This window comes from Triturus cristatus, chromosome 10 (genome assembly GCF_964204655.1).
Source record: "Triturus cristatus chromosome 10, aTriCri1.1, whole genome shotgun sequence".
Classification (NCBI taxonomy): domain Eukaryota; kingdom Metazoa; phylum Chordata; class Amphibia; order Caudata; family Salamandridae; genus Triturus; species Triturus cristatus.
In genome coordinates this window covers 568863023-568883910 of record NC_140593.1, presented here as the reverse complement: position 1 = coordinate 568883910, position 20888 = coordinate 568863023, and the positions used below count along the sequence as shown (strand labels likewise).

At 44.3% G+C, this 20888-nt stretch overlaps 1 protein-coding gene across 1 annotated transcript in view; it reads right to left on the bottom strand.

Moving 5' to 3' along the window:
• LOC146789745 (nuclear distribution protein nudE homolog 1-like) overlaps nt 1–20888 on the bottom strand; it is a 119073-nt gene that overhangs the window by 41742 nt on the left and 56443 nt on the right. The window contains exons 5-6 of the mRNA XM_085630135.1: nt 11538–11667; nt 5369–5522 (exon numbers count right to left, since the gene is read on the bottom strand). Coding sequence (XP_085486261.1) covers nt 5369–5522; nt 11538–11626 — 243 coding nt within the window. The 5' untranslated portion in view covers nt 11627–11667. The remainder of the gene's footprint in view (nt 1–5368; nt 5523–11537; nt 11668–20888) is intronic.

The following is a 20888-nucleotide window of genomic DNA, read 5'->3' as shown; positions in this document are numbered from 1 at the left end:
ACACACAGCATCAGAAAGAGGATACAGAGAGTACAATAGTAAACATCACGAGAAAGGAGAATTACAAGGCAGGAAGGAAACAGTGTTAAGAAGAAGGAAAAGGGAAAAATATAATTAAAGAATAGAAGATACTCTAAGATAATAGAAGAATAGAAGATAAGCGAAGAAGAAAGAACATAAAGAAGGAGATGGAACATATAGGAGATAGAAGGCGATAGAACACATCTTCTCCCTGAAAAATGACAGAAAAGAAAAGGAAATCACACAGTAAAGAGGATAAAAGACAGCAAAAATAAGAAGACGTAAGGTTGAGAGTTACATCCAAAACACAGCTGTTGGCCAGACAGGAGTGGAGATGAAAACCAACGAACGTCAGAAACAACAGCAGAAATAACAACTAGAATAATGGAAGAAAAAGTACTCCTGACAGAAGAATAAATGAAGCTTAAGAATAACAACAACGGAGTCCGAACTTAATTCGAAGAAAACCTCCATTGCCAGGCAATTTCATGAAATAACACCTTTGCGCAAAGGAGAAAACTGGCATGAGAATAGAATAAAATCATAGAGCTCTAGAAAATCATAAAAAGGTTTTGTGCACAGAACCTGAAATTAACATTAGAAACCGGTATATGTAAATAACCTACGTACTTTCATCAGAAATACAGAAATATGAAATATTTCATTATAACTTGAACAGCAGAATTGCAAAATAAATCATAAAATTGGAATTAGAACCCAATATTAAAGCTTGAGATCACATTTTTAAAGAATAGGAACATGTACCAAATTCATTCACAAAAATATGAATAAAAGAAAATGAAGGTATGCTCAAAAATTATGCATGAATAAAACATTGAACACCACTAATAATTAGAGCACTATGGTAGTCCATAATAAATAGTAAGTAATAAAATCGAACACTTATTGTAAATGCAAATGAAATACATTCCTGAAAACTAATAGAGCAAACATAGAAAGAATAGAGAATTCCCATTTCTTTCGTTCATTTTATCGTTTGAGGCAAAACTCGAACTTATAGAGCCCCAAGGAAATGTACTAAAAGTAAACTGAATAAGGAAATATTGCATCTCAATATGTAAATATGAACATCAAAATGGCTCTAAACAAGAGGTTAGAATGCTCAGCCAAGGAATTTTGCAGAGATGAATAAAATGATCTGCATAATTGATCAAGTAAAAATAATCAAGCACAATAAATTATAAAGATCAGACCATCAAGAGCACAGTTAGTAAATAAGAAAACCAATGTAAGGCTGACAAAGATTTCAAACATAAGAAAATAAAATAATAAAAGTAGTCACCGTTGTCACTGTTGTATAATTGTCACCGTTGTATAATGCTCAGTAAAAGGTCCCTCTTTGACTCATCCGAGGCCGCAGTAAAATGATAAATCAGACTGCTTATGAAAGTGGTTGGCATGAAACGCGATTGGCAAGAAGCATGGAGTGCCTTAATCAGGAAGGAAAGCGCCAATCTCAAAATGGCGACACGTTTCGTGCGTCGTGTCGGGTGGCTGCAGGCACGAACTTGCACCAAACTTAAACATGCAGCAGACTTGACGTGGAAGGAGCGTCATGAAGAAGAACCATCGAAACGACGTCACAGAGGTCCGTGGAAGGAGCAGAATGAAATATGCACGAGGAGCAACTTTTAAACATGAAAGGCTCGAGCTGGTTTCAACGAACTTCATAGGTAGGACACTTAATATTATTATTTTTTTAAATGTAATTCGCAACGTTTCAAAAAGAACACAGAGAAAGGGCCAATACATTATGCTGTCACTTTCAAAGTTGGATGTTTGACAAACTTGAAACGTGCTCCATACTTTGCTTGGAAACGTTGATGGAGTTAAGAAATCCCCAACACAGTCGCTTAGCGAGCATACAACACCGGAGTTTGAACTTTGCTACAAACGGTGTGCATGTCTCCTTGTTCCGAAATGTCCATAAGGATTTCAAATGCTCATCACAGTAGATTTTGAATACGTGTAAAGCAGGCAAAAGTAAAAGCAGTAAGTTGCTGAGGTCACACAGGTAAAATAGAAACAGCATGGCCGGCGTTAAAGTGAAGGACATTGGCATTGAAATTGAAACAAAGTAAATTAAATCACTGGGACACATGAAGCAAGCACTGGTGACTGTGAAATGGGAGGCACATTCTCTGAAAGTAGCATAGAAAGTCACGAAGAGTTGGAGAGGAATTGGAAGTCAGGAAATTATACTTTATAGAACCAGCCTCAAAAAGTAGCAGGAAGTTAAAGCAGGACTGTATAGCAGGGACTGGCTTGTTGAGATGAGGGCGACCAGAATGGTCAAATGGCCACTGTTGGTTTTTTTTTAGCGTGCCAGTATGCTAGGAAGTCTATTGAAGAAATTAAAACTTAAATGGTTACCTTGTTGAACAAAGTCCATTTGTTGTTGCTTGAAATTTAAAGTAAGATAAAGTTGAAGTGCCCAAATCGTCGCCAAATCTGTAGTGAATTAAATTAAGATCATGTCCACGTAGGTTCTTGTAAGAATATATATTTATTTAGTAGATGGTACAATGTATCAAGATGTTAAGAAGGATGGAAATAAAAACCCCACCAGGAGCTGTCTCCTTACAGCTCAGCCCCAAGCTCCCAACTGAATTCACAGAGCTAGGAACCCAACATTCTAATGTCATCATGAAGATCAACATTCCACATGGTGACAGCATAGGAGGAGCAAGACAGGATGAGTAGCAATCACTACACTATGCCTTCCTACTCCCCTTATCTTTCCGTCCTTCACTCTGCGCTTGTCGTCCAGCGTAAGCCGTACATGTACCTATTAGTCACATGCTAGACAGCTTTGTAAATAGCCCCAAGTGTGAGCTGTAAAATTGCTATGTGATACTGCTGTGTCTTTATATGCTAATTGTAACGCCCAACATCGTTGCTATTTCATATGACTTGTACTGTACTAATCATAAAACCCAATAAAACAGATTCACAAAAAAGAGAAGATGAGATACAGGGAAAGTTGCAACTCTTACACAATCAGGATCACGGTTACTCTACTAAATACCTAAACAAAGAGGCAAACCCAAACAACATTGCTTTATCTTACTACACAAACAAACAAACCCAGGACAATGCAGTTTATGACCTTATAAACGTTTTAAAGTTATTCAAAATTAGACAGCAACCAGATAAACTTTAACAGATATTCACTTAATATATGAATGTACCATTTTCCAAGTAAGAGCGGAAACCAATTGTTTTTGTTTTATCTACTAAAATATCTAATAAAGGTTTACATATAACATTTTGTCACTGTTTTAGTAGATTAAAGTTTGACAGGGGTGTCTGATTATTGGAAGAATCGCCCCCATTTCTTATTTTGTGCCATTATTCTTGAAATAAAGGTATTGATTTTATGGCGGAGAGTTATTTTCAGGTAATTGGTGATCATTTACAATAAAAATAAAAAGCAAGCTTTTAAGCAGGGCAACTCGGTGCCTAACTTCTGACTGGACTCAGCTTGCCAATGCACCATAGTTTGTGATCCTAGGTAGATTAGTCAGATTCCCTGGTATCTCCGTTTCCCGTATCTGCCAGCATGTGAGGTGATCAGAAACAGTCTGAATGTCCTATGTAGAGTTGTTCGGATAACGTGACGTTGCCTGTGAGCTTTAAACACGACTAGATTGACTAACTGTACATGAGAAATCAGCTCCAATGCCCGAGAGGGAAAGGGGTTGTTATTTCCGGTAACAAAAAGTACATACTGGAGCAGATCTTAACCAGTAACCTCCAAATGAAGCACGCCTCATTAAAGCACAAAGTACACTGCAAGGAGGGCAACAAACATGAGCAGTTAAGGAGGAGGGAAATGGACTGTGCCCTCTCCATCTAGTGTACCGACTGCTGGCGACCCTTGCAGCACTGACCTAGATTTTACCACCAGAACACCACATGCACGTAGTGAACTCGGCCAGGCGAATGAGCCAACTAATTACAATAAAGTGACCAGCACGGCTAAGTGCCGCCTTTCAGCTGGCTGCAACAAACAGTTAACAGTGTCCGTAATCAATAGCTTCTCTATTCTATTATTCACAATTAGCTATTTTTCTTTCCGCACAAGTTTCCCTGCCCTTTTAGTTACGGTTGTACAAAACATTACCATATGCAGTCTACAAGAAAATAGAGTAACATGCTCTCGATTCATTGTAAATCTAAAGTAACACAAAGCAAAGGATTTGTGTAGGCAGAAAACAAAACTAGAATGAAACTTGAGTCCACATATGAGCTTAAGACTGCACAGAAGAAACTAAATATTAATTGCTAGTAAGAAACGCCCAACAAAGAAACTTTTAAATATATCCAGCCCCAGCCCTCAAACAGTTTACTGGCGCTCCACTAATGAACAATAAACAAGTCCTATGAACCTCGGAGCTCAAAGCTGTCAAACTAGACTCCTAGACTCCTGGAACAAGGTTCAGTACATTTCAGGTTCACTTCGAAAGCCCTTCCTGGTCCCAAGACTCTTTGAAGACAGATGAGCTCTCACCAAATGCACCACAAGAGGCTCAGCTTCTTAAACCCCTCTGGTTCAGAAGGAGAAAGCACCTTTGTTCTTCAGTACTTTAGGCGTAGGCCAAAGAACATGATTGGACATTCTTCCTGAATAATGACATCAGAGCGAAACAAACGCTATCCAGCGCCCACCACACCCTAGTCTGTTCGCCTCCCCCTCAAAGCTCTTCCCTGCCGCCTGTGCAGGTAAGCATCATCAAGACAGCTCTAGATTACCTAAATCGATAGAACAAGCGATCACGCAGGCAATATGTGCCAAAGAATCCATTTCTATTTGCTTTTAAGAAGTACGAGTTGTACTGCCTTTACCTTTACAACCACCGGTATTTTTTAACTGAAGCCCTTCTGCCATCCACATGGCCAACAAATCAATCTGGTTTCTCAAGATTTGTTTCGTTGCAAATTTCCAGAGCTGCTGCTTGGCAGGAGGACAAGCCTATTATTAGGAAGGATAAAGTATGTAGGATAGCATATTGTTCCTTAGACAAACACATTATGAGACTTCAACATGCCTGGGTGGAATCAGGCTCCCTGTGATTGTACATTTACAAATGCCAAGACACAATACTAGCTGCAAGTTTGACTGACATTGGTACATCCTAAAAAGGACAACTTAACAAACCAGATTCATAAATGGGGACACTCTATAAGGATGTCATCTTATGAACCCAGACTCTAGTATTTCAAGAGATAAACTGTACAGAGGAAAGTCTTCCCAAAGAGGCACCTAAAGTTACATAGTCTGTGGTAGATAAGCACAGCATATTTTTATGATGAGATTTTGTACCTTAATGGATTCAAGCTCCGTGTGAAGACGGTTATTTTCTGACAAAAGATCACGATTTCTGTTCTCTGTATGCTGCAATTGTGTCTCAAGCTCTGCTTCGTATTCTCTACTCACTTCCTGAAACTCACGGAGCTCCTCTTGTGTGTCTTCTGCGCTAAAGTGTAAATTCCAAAGGGTTAACTAACCATAAACCAACTAACATATAATGAAAAGAAAAACAATTTTAACATGACACACACACACACGCGTGTGTGTGTGTGTATATATATATATATATATATATAGAGAGAGAGAGAGAGAGAGAGAGAGAGAGAGAGAGAAAAAAAGAAAGAGAAAGAGAGAAAGAGAGAGAGAGAGAGAGAGAGAGAAATATAGAAATATATATTAATGTTTGGATACATAATTCAACCATGGCTATCACTTTAATGAATAAAAGGCCTTATTTATGAACTTTAAGTAACCTTGATAAACACTCTGAAAAGTTTCAAATAAAAACAAAAAGCAACTACTTCATAGAACCTAATGTTATTTGCTATACTACTTTGCACCTTAAATGGTGAAAAGAGTGACCCCAAAACCCTACAGTCTCTTCCATCTCAGTAAACAGAGGGAAGATGTGCAGAGAGGTTGGGGTGTGTGAGTTTGTAACAAAAACAAGTGACGGGAGGTCCCTGATCCTTCCAAGGGAGAGGTTTCCTTTCTGAAAAGTAGTTAATGCAACCTTCTAACAAATTTGCAACAGAGGTCTTCAAAAACGAGAAGGACCACAAAGTATTCAATTAGCCCCCAATCCAAACAGATCTGATGTGGCCAGCCACAGAGACTGTTGTAGTGACCACCATGACACGGTAATACGGTTAGAGTTCCTTTCCTATGCCAGCCACGAAGCAACTGCCAAGGGAAGAATCACCTAGTCACGACATTCCTTTCAAGAACCTCCTTATGTCATAAAGAGGTTCTGCATTACAACACATCTCCTTCCCTTGTACACCAACATGGAAACAAAACGAAAGAAATAAAAAGAGAAAGAATAAAAACAACAGATCACACCAAATGGCATGGCACCAGCTGTATTGAGCGCCTAAAATGTTACACATAAGAATAGCTATAAAACAAAATAACAGACCACAGCAACATGGCATGGTGCTAGCTGTAAGAAACTCTTAAAAAGTTGCAAAAACATACCCAGGAGCAGAATGAAAAGGGAACGCATTAAGGTCACTAGTATGTAACATAATCCTCCAAATAGCGAGGTTTCTATGAAGAACTAGGAGTGTGGCTCCTTCTATTCACTCCATGGAGAACATTTTTCCACCCTGGTATGTGCTCGACTTGGTACTTATACTCTTGCATCCTTGAAGCAAGCCTGGCCAGTCTGGTAGATCCCTTGTCAGCCCCACCAGGACTCAAAACCTTGACCAAAGGTTAATGGTCTGTACGAATGCAACAGGTGAGATTTCATAGAAAGGTCCTAAAATGCTCTACAGACCAGGCAACAGCTAAAGTCTCACAGTTAGTGACAGAGTAATTTCTCTCACACTCTGTCACAGAACGCACTTGCATCCACAGTCAGATACATTTTGAGTTGGGTATCAAACTGAGCAAGGATTGCTCTTTCTTGACTTTCGCCCCACATAAACGCACATTACTTCCTCAGTAACACCCTCAAGTTACAAATTTAGCATAATATTCAATCAAACCCATGAAAGATCATAACTGATCCTTATCATGGAGAACTAGGGAAGAACGAATACATTTCAGTAAGTCTACCTTGGGCGCACACCTTGCCCAGAAATGGTATGGCCAAGGTATTCAATTTCTTCCACTAGGACCTAACATTTGTCCATCCACAAGGTGAGCCCAGCTTCCCTAAGCCTACCCAACACAGACCTCAAAATGGAGTTATGTTCCTGGATGGACACACAAAAGACCAAAATGTCGTCTTGAAAGAATTTCACATTATCCAAGCCCTTGAACACTTCAGACATGATCCGCTGGAACACGCTAGCTGCCGAGGATGCCCGAACAGCATCCTTGTAAACCTAAAAGTTTCTTCCATGGTGACAAAAGCTGTCAAATTGCGTAAATCTTCATGCAATTTGAACTGGTGGTAAGCACTTTTCAAGTCAAGTAGAAAAGTACTTACAACCATTAAGTAACAATAATATCTTGTTGATATTTGGAAGAGGAAAAGTATCCCTCACCACATGTCGGTTCAAACTATGCAGATTCACACAGAACCTCAGTTTGCCATTGCTCTTCTTGGCAATAACCACAGGAGAGACCCATTATGAAGCCTCAAAAGGCTCTATGATCCCCTCCCTGAGCATTTCTATCTAAGAGTTTCTTGAGCTCACTCCTCACTACAACTGGCACCCTCTTCAATTCATGTTTAACCAAAATAGTACCTTTTTTCAACACTGTGTTGTGGATGTAGCCCTACATCACACCCAGCCTTTCATTGAACAGATCTTCAGTTGTGCTTTCAGTGACTGCCAACACTTGTTCTCGAGCATGGGGTCAATTATTATATGCAAATCAAATTGATGCACCCACTCCAAAATAGGTGGCACCTCCTCAGCCACATAGATTTTCCCTTCAACCTTTAGTGATTTAAACACAATCATAGAAGTGAAATACCCCAGAACACCAATGCGTTCCCCCTGGTAGCCCTTGGGATTTATGTCTTTGGGCAGAAGAGACATTTTTGGCCACTCTCTCTTCCACTTTGCCTTTGGTACAATAGTGTACAGTGAACCAGAGTCCACCATGAGCTTCACTAGTCTGCCTTGAGTATCAAACAAGGCTTTAGGTCTGACTTTCCTGTTCCCTTCCTCCATCTCAGGCTGAAACATCAAGACCCGATCCTGGTTATCATCTTCCCATAATAAGTCCTCAGTGAGAGCCACACGGGACTTAGATGCATCTTTACACACGCAGGCATAATGTTGAAGGCACCCACACTTCCTGCACTCGTTGTTAGATGCAAAACACCATTTTAAATCACTGGTGTGGTAATCACTCCCAAAGCATGAACAATCCTTCGACCTGCTCCCTCTCTGGGATCTAGTAGCAACCTTGTTGACCAATCCTTTAGGCATCCCTTCTTTTTTCCCAACTGCAACAATCTGGCCGTCCAACTGTTGTTTCTTGCCCATCTCCTACATATATCTCTCAGACTCCTCTACCACCTTAGCAATTGCGATGGCATCATTAAGGGACGAGTTTTTCGCTGCCCAGAAAAGCTCCTGAATTTTCCTGCTGCTGCACTGAACAATCAGTTGATCTCTGATCATTAATCTGTCATTTGTCCAAATGTACACATTTAATTGACAATTCACGCAGACCAGAAACAAAATCTTCCTTTGATTCATCTGGTTTTTGTGGTCTGGTTTAGAACTTATACCGAAATAAGACACTGTTCTCCTCTTTTGCAAATCCTCTCTCCAAGCGCAGTTTTGCCTCCTTGTACACATCTTCGATGGGTTGATTATTATTACCCAAAATCTGAGGTAAGTACTTAAAGATATGATGCGCCTCCTTACCTGTAGTACCCAATTACAGCGCCTTCTTCCTCTCAGGGATAAATTCTTGTCCATCAAGAGCCACTATGTAATTGTCAAAAAGGTTAATCCACTACTCCCACTGAAAGGATGGTTGACCTGGCTAGGCTAAAAATGGCGGTGGAATGACAATAGAAGATAGTGTCATCACAGATACTGGAGAAGAATGCCGTCAAAGAAGTAGACAATTACCAGAACTCTGTACAACCTGTGAAAAAGATGAGGTTTCAAAAGCCTAAGGGTCTTTCCTCTAATCAGTCACTTGGCACAGCATGAAATAAGAAGGAAGCAGACCCAAGACTTCAGCAAAGCAGACACTCGACTTTGATAGCTGTGAATATCTCTTTAAGTGGCCCAATGTGAGTGTGTATAAGAAGCTGTAAGGTAAGCTGCTATCACTGATGCTGTTGGCGTAATAAAACATATGCGTGTTCGGCATACACCACCTCGAAGACGTGCGTGCGATAGGCAGACGTCGGGAGGCCGATAAAGGTCAGAATACACTTGCGTACTCCTCCGACTTGATTTACGAAGGGATACCGGCGCTGCACACACTACCTTGCGGTAACACTGCTGCTGAGTTGCGTAGCCGCCACATAGCCTGCAGGTCCATGCTGTCTCACAGTCACACCACTGACCTGTGCCGTTTAGCGCTACCAACAGATCAGGTACCAAGAATCCCGTAACTGTCTACTACCTTCACGCCATGCCCTTGTGCTGGTGTCACTATAGCTGGTTGGTGATCGTCGCCAAAATAAATATTGTAGTGACCACCAAGACACGGTAATACGGTTAGAGCGAGGTCCATTTAAGAAAAACACCAGCAATGGTGTGATCCTTCCCTTCGCCAGCCATGAAGCAACTGCAAAGAGAAGAATCACGTAGTCATGACATTCCTTTCCAGAACCTCCCTATGACATAAGGAGGTTCTGGAAAGGAATATCATGACTACGTGATCTGCATTACAACAGAGACCACGGAGGACAATGTAAACAGATGAGTAGACGAGGCTCCTTTAGAAGCAGAAATGAGTGGGACGCTACATGAAGTAATTTTTTAACACGGTGACCTAGCTGCATACTGCTACGATGAATTTGTTAAGACGGTTTGGGGAGAAAGCAGGCATCTGTGGCTTTAGTCCCACAAGCGAGGGTAGTCTAGCTTATTTCTGTACATCTCAATAAAAAAAATATATCAAAACAAAAGGCAGCATGTGACAAGAAACAAACTGGCAAGAACATGTAGAAAATCCTCATCTGTATCTCAATCTAGGGGTAGCAATTACTGAGGAGAGAATCCGTAATCAGCTATGCCAGTTATGTGTTTAACATTCTACAGATATAATTGTAAAGAAAAGCTTTCCCACTGCTATACCAGCCACCCCCAATCAGCTGAGCATTGTAAGCCTGTCTTTTTAGTGCTGCTCCTGGAATCCAGAAACAAATAGTCATCTTTCTACAGTGCTTCCTTCAAACATCCTGAATGTACTACATCTACTACAAGGGCCTGACCAGGATGGGAAGCAAAGCAACCTTAGGGTGAGGTCTTCAGCAATGGTGACCAGTCAAGTGCTACGGCCAGTTCTTTCACCTCCAAGACGGTGGTTACTCGGCTTAAACAAGATACCACTGACTTTACTCTTTTCTCCAGTCTCGACATATATGAAGATCTCTGTGATAGAGATTAAATGTATGGTTGCCCTTTTTACGATCAGAGGCATTCAGTTAGAATATCTGTCTAGATTAAAAGATGGTGAAGGTTTCATAGAGTTGTTTTTGCTGCTAAATGTTATCTGAGGGTGAAGGGAAGTTTTAAGAGCATCAGTAGAAACAGAAACGTTTTAAGGCAACATCTTGAATAAAAGTCTGCCACATGTCCTCCTGGACAGATAGGTAGTTCATCAAAATGCAGCAGACCACTTGCCTGACAGTTACCATGAAGTGGATAAAAGGATTCCTTTGTTAAAGTGTTTCCTGGGCTCCTAATCACTGCAGTAGTGCTGTTTAAGGTGCAATTATGCATCTGCCATCAGCACTGCCCAGACAAATCCTAAGACGTGATCTGCTTAACTAATGAGGGTTACCTCACAACAGTGATGTGAAGGATGGTGGGATTGAAGGATGGGATGGAGGGTTACTCAATAGGAAAATTGTTTTATAGAGGCTAAAGCTTTGCTTCTACAACCCTGCCAGTTACCTGTACTTAACTAAGTCAGTGAAACAGGAAGCTCACTCCACTTTGCTGCAAGGCTATTTCAAGGTAAGGAAAAGCATTTTGGGGCAAATATATAGCAACCTACTTTTTCTATATGCTTTTCTTGACAAACGGTTCACATAATATGCTATCCATCTCAAAGTACAAAGTTAATCATTGGGCAAAGTATGGGTTGTTCAACTAAGCCAAGGGGCAGATAGAACATATTCAGGCAGCACGGCCGTAAGAGAGAGAAATCATCTGCTTATAAAAACGAGTTGCAAAAGAACATATTAAAAAATGCATGCTGTTTATTCATAAGCAAAATAAATTAGTTATCCCGGTATACAGGAAGCAGTCAAGCACATTAATGTAGGTGGGAAATGCATTGCATGTGCTTCAACTTAACTTACCACTGCTTGGATTTCAAAGCCAGTTCTTTCCAATAATGGAGCTCTTTCCCGATGGTAGTAACAAAGTTACTGCTCCCTAAGTCCTCCATGATGAAAATGCCGTCAGATCCAGGACAGTGATTTCATTTTCCTGCAAAAAGAAAATGTTGAGGATATCACTTTCTTCACAGCTGTTCACCAACGAAACACCTCCTCTTTACAGAAAACTAAACACAATATTACACCAGTCTGGTGGATAGGACCACTCGCTAAGTTAATACACATTTATTAAAAGTTTATTTATTTTAGTAGGTTGGCAAATACAATACCGAATTTTGAAATATGAACTAACACTTTCCTGGACAAGCCAAATTTGTCTATGACTGCTCAGAATACTTCATTAAGCCAGGTACCATTTATCAATGCTTTAACAGTACATTCTTTTTTTTTTTTTTTGTTCTTTTGAAAACCTTTATTGTGCAAAATAGCATCGTTACAAATATGGCCCTACAACCACCCGGGCCGGCCGCTAGTATATGCATATCAATTGCTGGATGTCACGGAGCAGCGACTGATCCCCGGAGGCAAAGCAGGGTTACAGGAGATATTCTAAGCACCTCAGAAGCTAAGCAGGATACAGATATTTTTAATTTTTTGAAAAAGAAAAAAAGGAACCAACAAAGAAACAATGAAACAACACTCAAGGCGAGAAACAGTCTAGATGGTGTCGAGCTCCGACGGGGGGATCCCACCATACCAGGTAGAGAATCAGGAGGACAATAAAAATGACCAGGGGGGGGGAGGCAGCGTGGAAGTCAGAACAATCAGTCAAAAGGGGTACAGTATTCCAGGCACCTCAGGATCAGGGGGACAGAGAAGTGTCCGGAGTATCTACAAAAGGGGGCGTACATATGTTACCTCGGTAGGTGTTCCACTGACCCCAAATTCTACCCCACGCACCAGGCTTGCCCCGAACCAGATACACCGTCTTCTCTCTGAACATGCACCAGTCCATATTCTCCTTCCACACTGACACAGTGGGAGGCCGCCGGGAACCCCAAAGCTGCGCAATATCCCTCTTTGCAATCATGTTCCCCAGTGCCGCCCACCGGGCCTGGGCGACGTTGTAGTCATTCGGCTCCCATACATTCAACAAACATCGACGAGCCTCAGGCAACAGAGCGACCCCAGTAACACACTCCATTACGGCATGCACACGGTGCCAAAATGCCGCAACCTCGCGGCACTCCCAGAGGATATCAAGGAAGGTGGCGCTCATGCCAAAGCCGCGCTTACACAACTCATCCGAAGAAAAACCCATCACAACCAAACGAGGGCCCGTCACATAAACACGGTGAAGAATTTTGAGCTGGACGAGACGGAGACGGGCCGGAATGGCAACCTAATTCGGGGAGGACAGTGCGGACTGCCAGTCTTCGTCATCCAACTCCAATCCGTCTCCGGTCCAGGCCTCCCTAAGACGCACAAGAAGGTCCGCCCGATTGTTGATTAATTTCTTATAAGTCAAGGAAATCGTACTATCGGGCAGATGACCATCAAGTATACGGTCCTCGAGTGGTGAAGATGCAGGGACTGTAGTACCGGCCTCGAAGACCGACAGCAAAGCGTGGCGGACCTGTGCATATCTGAAGAACTCCCTCTCACTCAACTCATACTCACTCTGAAGCACCGCAAAGGATTTGACCGCACCTTTCACCCAGAGATCACCCACTCTGCTAATGCCAATCATATCCCAGTTATCAAAACCTTTCGTTGTCCAGAGGCTTCCCAATCTGTCCGATGCAAACAAGGGGGTCGCTCGTGTCAGGCGATCATTCCATCCCACAGCCACATTGGCATCCTTCCACACACGTACTGTGATCTTAGTGGGTCCCGTTAGGTTCCTCCCCGCCGTCCGAGATTAGAGCGCTCTGTTGAAGTTGCCACCAGGCAACAGATATTTATCCATCTCAAAAGCCGGATTCGGACCGGGTGCATACGTAGCATGGTTGATGGCGGGCAGCTGGGAGGCCCAATAATACCTCCTGATGCCCCCGTCATACCAGGGGAGAGTCAGTTTTGCCAGAGCGATGCGTGCGCGACCGTCCCAAACAAGTCTCCTCTGTAAACCCTCCACCTCCCGGGAGTAGGCCGCCGGAATAATATCAAAGGAGTTCTGGAGTGCGTAGAGAAATCGGGGCAGGGACATCATTTTAAAGAGTGCCGCTCGACCGAGTGGCGACAACGGCAATCTACGCCACCGAGTCACGTCCAACTTCAATCGCCGAAGAGGGGGAAGGAGATTATGCTCGTGGCGGACCGCCGGGTCCAGTGATACGTAGACCCTGAAGTACTTGAAACCGGATTGCGAAATTTGAATGGGGAACCTATTCGGTAAGGGGGGAAGGCCACCGGAGATAACCTACACACACGATTTAGACCAATTAATAATCAAACCGGAGTTTTTACCGAAAGAAGTGAGGACGTCAAATAGGACGTTAAGGGATTCATGCGGGGAGGTGAGGTACAAAAGAATATCGTCGGCGTACAACGAAACCCGGTCTTCAAAGTCAGGGGCCCACTGAATGCCCTTTATCGATGGTTCCCATCGGAGCCAGGCTGCAAGCGGTTCGAGAGCAAGGACAAAGAGCAGGGGGGACAACGGACACCCCTGCCTAGTACCCCTCCCGAGAGCGAAGGGCTGGGACACCCTACCATTGACAACAACCTGAGCTAGCGGATCCGTATATAGAAGTCTCACCCAACTAATAAACCCCGCACCGAAACCGAACTTCGCCAGAGTGGCCCAAAGATATGGCCATTCTATCGAACAGTACTTTTATTAGTTAATGAAAACAATAACCATTAAAACAAGCATTTGTAACGCAATAGGTCTTGCATTTACGAGAGTTTGAGCTATTGGCATTGTAAATGACAATGCCTTTTATTTATGTGTTGTTTTTAAAACAGATAAATAAAAGGCATTGTCATTTACAATGGCAATAGCTTAAACTCTCGCAAATGCGAGACCTATTGCATTGCAAATGCGTTCGGCGCCTGTGCTATAAAGATAAAAAACAAAAAGAGTTAGGAGTGAGCATGAAAGCTATTTGAGAAAATAGTGCTTGGAGGCTGTTATTAAAACCTATTGAGTAACAACACATGCAACAGAAGGTGTCCTCATGGGAGGTTAAAAAATGAGACAAGGCGGTACTAAGGAGGGACTACTAAGCCTATTGACCAATGAAGAGCCACAGTTTACAGTGGACAATTACACAAGCCAATGAAAAATATGGGCGGAGAGTGGGCAGAGCTTCAAGTCCATATCCGAATACAGCATGCCTCGCAAAGCAGTGCATGTGATACCCAGGCTCGACCTAAAAAGAGACATACAGCAATCTATACCTCGTAACCATTTGATCAAAATTTAAAAAGAGATAATTCATTGCATCAGATTAAACAAAAAGTAAAAGGCTGTAAGCCTCTTCCTGGAAAAGCCTCTGTTGGGATCTCCCACTTGCCATTCCCTCTTAACCGCAGCACTACCTGGAAGAAAAAGGAAAACACCCAGAGCACGACCATAATTTTATAAGGTGCACAAGAAAAATTAGCATGATCCCGAGGGTACTACCACTAACCTACCTGAAATAACAATGAGTTCTAGAGAAGTCCACCCACAGTAGCAGCTAACACTAAATAATCCCAGGTCACAAAAACATATAATTTTTATGAGCTGCAATATACATGGAAAAATACGTAGTGTATGCTAAAATGCAGCATCAAACCATCCAGGCCCACACTCAAGACAACAAAGACATCTATAATTTGACAGGTTTAAATTGATTAGGCTAACCATTAGCTTAAGATATAAAAATAATGGGTATTAGCTCAAAAGAAACCAAATGATTGGCATCATGTAGCAGCCAATGTTCTTATCCCTCAACATATTAGAAGCACCATCTTAAACCCTCAGCCCACCATAATGAGGAACTTAAAACTGTAAAGTGCATAATGCATAACAGACATAAGACCACAAAAATGGCATAGTGCCGAACGGACATAGGAGATAAGGAAATTCCTCCTGCAGGGTAATCGATTAGCCTTGACGGTGTGGATGAATATGAGCATTATTGTTTTCAGGTCACACCTAGGTTCCTCCTAGCAGCCCACCTTCCCAGCACCACCATCTTAAACCCTCTCCCCATCATGAAGAGGGCTGTAAAGTGCATGATGCATAACAGCCATGAGACCACAAACAGCAACCTGCAAGGTGCACAGTGCCCAACGGACAAAGCAGACAAACAAATCCATCCTGCGAGGCTCCAACTAGTCTTAGGGGCAGAAGCATTTTTGTTCTTAATTCATTCTAAGTATCCCCTAGCAGCCCATCTTCCCAGCACCATCTGAACACACCCACAGCCTCCCATTGGCACCTTCCAAACACAAGCATAGCTGGCATAAAACCACAAGCAATAACCTGTAAAGTGCATAGTGCCAAATGGACATAGGTGACTGTGAGGCGGCACATGTGGGGAACAGTGTGGTACCTGTTCATCGGGAACGCCATCATAGAAACAATCCGTGATCCCTGCAAAGCCCGGGGGAATGTCGTCCAACCCCGTCAACGATAACCCCGTCCCCTTGTCATGTGTTCTTGCAGGAACCAACCCTGAGGCGAGAGTCGGCGGAAGGGGTCGCGACTGACCCCGGAACCAGAAGTCCCAGGCCGGTAAAGGAACCAGGAAGATGACAGAAAGCGCGCACAACTGCAGGAAACGAGGAGGAAGAGCAGGCGAGCCAGAAGGGAGAAGAATCAGAGGAGAAGCCGAGTCGAGTGGACGAAGCGGAGGACGAGTAGAGCGAGGACTGGTGGAGCCCATCGGAGGATGCTGGAGAGCGGCCGCAACTCTGGAGAGTTGCGGCGGAGCCGGTGAGTCGACGAATACGAGAGATAGCGATAGCGGGAGAAGGGGAGGTGGGTGGTGACCAAATACCGGGGGTGGGATAGGGAGGATCGAGTTGTACAACACTGAAGAGACACCAAACCCTGAAAACCCTGGACCTCACGTTCCCTTCTTGGTATGAGAGAACCCCTTTGCTAAACAGACTGTACCCGTACCTTATAATTTCGGTATCACGTTTCACCTCCCCCTTTTTGTTTGCACATTTGTACGCCGCTTTCCCATTTCACCGACTGGGTGTGGTGATAGGTAACGCTAATCGCTAAACTACACAGGAAACAACAGCTGACGGCTCATTTTTGTTTCTCCCCTCTGTATGAGCCTCCGCAAGCCCACCCTGTTGTCAGGAGCCACCTTGGGAGAAGACCAACACACCGAAGAGACCCCAGAAGGCCAAGAAAGGAGAGAGAAACCATCCAAGGGAATATAGAACTCTTTCTCACCTAACCCGTCCAACCAGCCTGTTGTTCTTAATAAAACCCCTAAGATTGCACACTACATCCAGCCTCCGCGTCTGTATATCCGGCCCGCACTCCCCCACGCTCACAGGTGGTGTCAGAAGTGGGATTAGCTGGAGATATTGAGGCTGCAATCAAAAAGATGGCGGACAGCCAGGAGAGCCTGGGAAAGGCCATGGAGAGGTTCCTCACGGTCGTGGAAGAAGATCGGGATAGACTACAACAAACAATCACCGGACAGGGCCAAATCCAGGTAACGGCCCAAGGAAAACTCGCTGAGGCTATCGGCCAACAAAGAGAGACCACCACTCTCCCCTCCCTTGTCCTACAGAAATATGTGAGTGGAGAAGACCCCGATGACTTCTTCAGTAACTTTGAAAAGATGGCCCTGGCAGCCGCATGGCCCGCCGATAAGTGGGGACAGTACCTCAGACCCTTACTCTCAGGGGACCTACCAGCCGCATACCAGTCCACCAATATACAAGGCATCACCCCTTATGCGGATATAAAACAGTGTATCCTTGAAAGGCTGGGGGTTGATGAAGAAACATATCGCATACGGTTACGACAATTAAAAGAAGGACCCCAAGAGACTCCAAGAGCACTGTACTTTCGGGTAAAAGACTTGACCGACCGTTGGTTAAAACCCTCCACTTCCACAAAAGAGGAAATAATGTCCAAAGTATACCTGGAACAGTACCTTTCCTCCCTTCATCCCCCCATTCAGAGGTGGGTGCGGCAACATGCCCACCTTACACTGGAAACCGCAGTTGAGATTGCCAGCGCCTTTAGTCGCGCGCATGAGATCCAGAAGGGGCGTGAAGAGGCTTCCCGGAGAGCCGGAACCAGCGGAGCACACCGACCAACACAAACCCCAACCCCAGTACCCCGGGAACCCGACCCAATTACCATAGTACCCAGACCACCCCTCTTTAGAGCACTGGCACCCAGACCTCAATGTTACAACTGCGGAGGACTAGGACACATAGCACGCTTCTGTGCTCAGAAAGAGGAACCCATGGAGGTCGGACTTACCCGCAATTATTATTGTTCCCAACATGAAAGAGCCCTACCACCTTATCGCTGTAAGGTATTAGTAAACAGACAACCCTTAACCACCCTAGAAGATATTGGGTGTCTTCAGAGTGTTTTAACACCACAAGACCATAACCAAGTACCAGGAACGGTTGATGGGACCGTGGCTATACAGTGCGTTCATGGTGATACCAAACAATACCCTACAACACATGCTCGCATCCAACATCCAACTGACCCGGGTTCCTCCCTGAAAGTAGGTCTCATCTCACGACTACCAGAACAAATCATCCTTGGGAATGATTATTCGCAATTGACCGAGCTGATAAAAGCGTCAACCCCTGAATCAAAAGACTGGTGGATGGAAGCTCAGTTTTTCCATGAATGTCCCCATCTAAGGAGAGGAAGAGTCGCAGTCAGAGGAGAAAAGAAAAGGGGAAACCCCAGGCGGTCTACCCAGTCCAGATAGAAGAACACCCCTGGGAGACCAACAGGGACTTCCACGCCACGCAGAGAGAGGATCCCGTCCTACAAGAAGCCTGGAATAAAGCTCGAGAAAACAAGGACCCTCTTCAAGTAGGTCCCTACTTCTTTAAGAAAAACGGACTGTTGTATAGAAAAGGTAGCCCTTCCCAACACGTACAACTATTGATTCCCGGCCCCTTTTGCGAGAAAGTATTATACCTTGCCCACAGTCATCATTTCAGTGACAAGAAAACCGAACAGGCCATTCTGGAAAAGTTCTAATGGCCAGGCATCTATCAACAAGTCCGTACATATTGTCGATGTTGTCCAATATGTCAGAAGAATTGTAGATATAAACCCTCCCGTGTTCCTCTACAACCTCTTCCCATCATCGACGAACCCTTTTATAGGATAGGAATGGACATCATAGGACCACTGTTACCATCCAGAAGCGGGTGCCGATACGTGCTTGTCCTAGTGGACTATGCCACCCGTTTTCCAGAGGCGATACCCCTAAGACATCCCGATGCCCCTAACATAGCCAAAGCCATGATCACTGTGTTTTCCCGTGTAGGGTTCCCCAAGGAGATCCTCACGGATCAGGGGACACCTTTAATCTCTAAGCTAATGAAGCAGGTGTGTAACCAGTTGGGCGTTAAACAAATACGCACTGCGGCGTACCATCCGCAAACTGATGGATTAGTTGAGAGTTACAACGCTACGCTAAAGACGACTCTAAAAAAACTCCTGTCCCTAGAAACACGAAGGTGGGAAGATATGTTGCCCCTAGCTTTATTCGCCATCAGGAGTAAGGTCCAACAGAGCACGGGGTATTCGCCGTTTGAGCTCTTATACGGACATCAACCCCGTTCCTTTTTAGACATGGCCTAAGATTCCTGGGAAGCTGAGCCACACCAAGATAAACCCCTACTGGAATACGTAGACAAGCTCAAAACACACTTGGGTCAGGTCCGTGCTATAGACCGCCAGAACATGGACGAAGCCCAGATAGCTCAGAAAAAGCAAAACGACAAGGGAACAAAAGAGAGAACCTTCACAGTAGGAGATCCCGTACTTCTAATGATGCCCTCATCAGATCATAAAATGTTGGGCCAATGGCAGGGTTGTCACGATTCTTGGCTGTGTCCAACAAGCCCCGAACTTTTCCCACGTCCGTTAATTCACCTGTGTGCACGGGCACTGGCGTAAGCAGCCAGGGAACCGGCTGCACTACAAGCCCCATAAGACAGTGGAGCCTGGCCAACACCAACCTGGCTACCGGAAGAACCAACTCATATTTAGGCACCGCCTCCGCAATGGGAGGGTGCTTGACAATCCGAATCCGTGACAAGCTGCGAGCGGACGCTTCACGTCCCGCTCTCCCATCGACAACTGACTCTCTCCGACGCTTCCGCGAGTGCGCGGACGCTTTCTTTCCGGCTACGGATGCGAGAAACCCCCGAGTAGACTGACGCCTCTGCTGTGTGCGGAAGCGCACCTTCTTGCTACGAGAGGCAAGAGACGCCCCTGTGGAGATCCGAGGGTGGACGCTTTCCTTCCCGCCTCGGGTCGTTTAGGGTACTGTGAGGGCGGAGGCTTGCCTTCCCGCTTTGGGACGACGAGTGAAAACCCCTGGGGCCCTCTCCTGAGGATACCACGCCCTCATTTCTTGCACAGACGTCGCTGGACCACCTCGCATTGCACAGGTATCATGTGTATGGTGCGGGTTACGTTTCAGCGCCCCAGGCAGTGACGAGCTGTTAGTGACTAAACAAAATGAAAGACGCCATCGTAGGCTCCTAAGCGCATCAGCGCACACTAAGGAGATTCCTCTGGAATCGTTTGTGTGGTTATATGCTTTTCATTTCTTGTGTATCATAACGTTGAGGAACGCACATTACTGAAATTCAAGTAACTGCTGGTTGTGGTGGATAACCCATCCCAGGTCCGGCGGCAGGGGTAGGTTCACGAATAGACGCGTTTCTCTACGCTAGACCCACATTGGAGTCCTCACATGCCCGCCGGTCACTGCTGCAAGATTACCTTGATAGCGGTATAGGTTATCTTACTGAACCTGTTAGGTATGTAGATTGTTCACGTACCTACTGCTGTAGATAGTTCTTAACACTGATCCTGAGGAAGTGCCCAGACCGTTTTGGCAACCATGGCACGAAACATGTAGATCTCTTTGAGAGTAGGGCATGCACAACTAGTTACATAACCACTAGTTTCTATACCCACCTCAACTCCTATTGTTTTTACTTAGGCTGTTTACCACTTTAATAAAAATTTACGTGTGGACTAACAGCACCTATTTTATATTTCACATACTTATCACTCACATCTACACACACTAGGGCCCCTTACCTACCCCTTTGTCCCTACTTTGTTGATATATGTGGTGGATAACAACCAGGCGGAATAGTTTCTAGGCGGTCCTGTGTGATGCACTG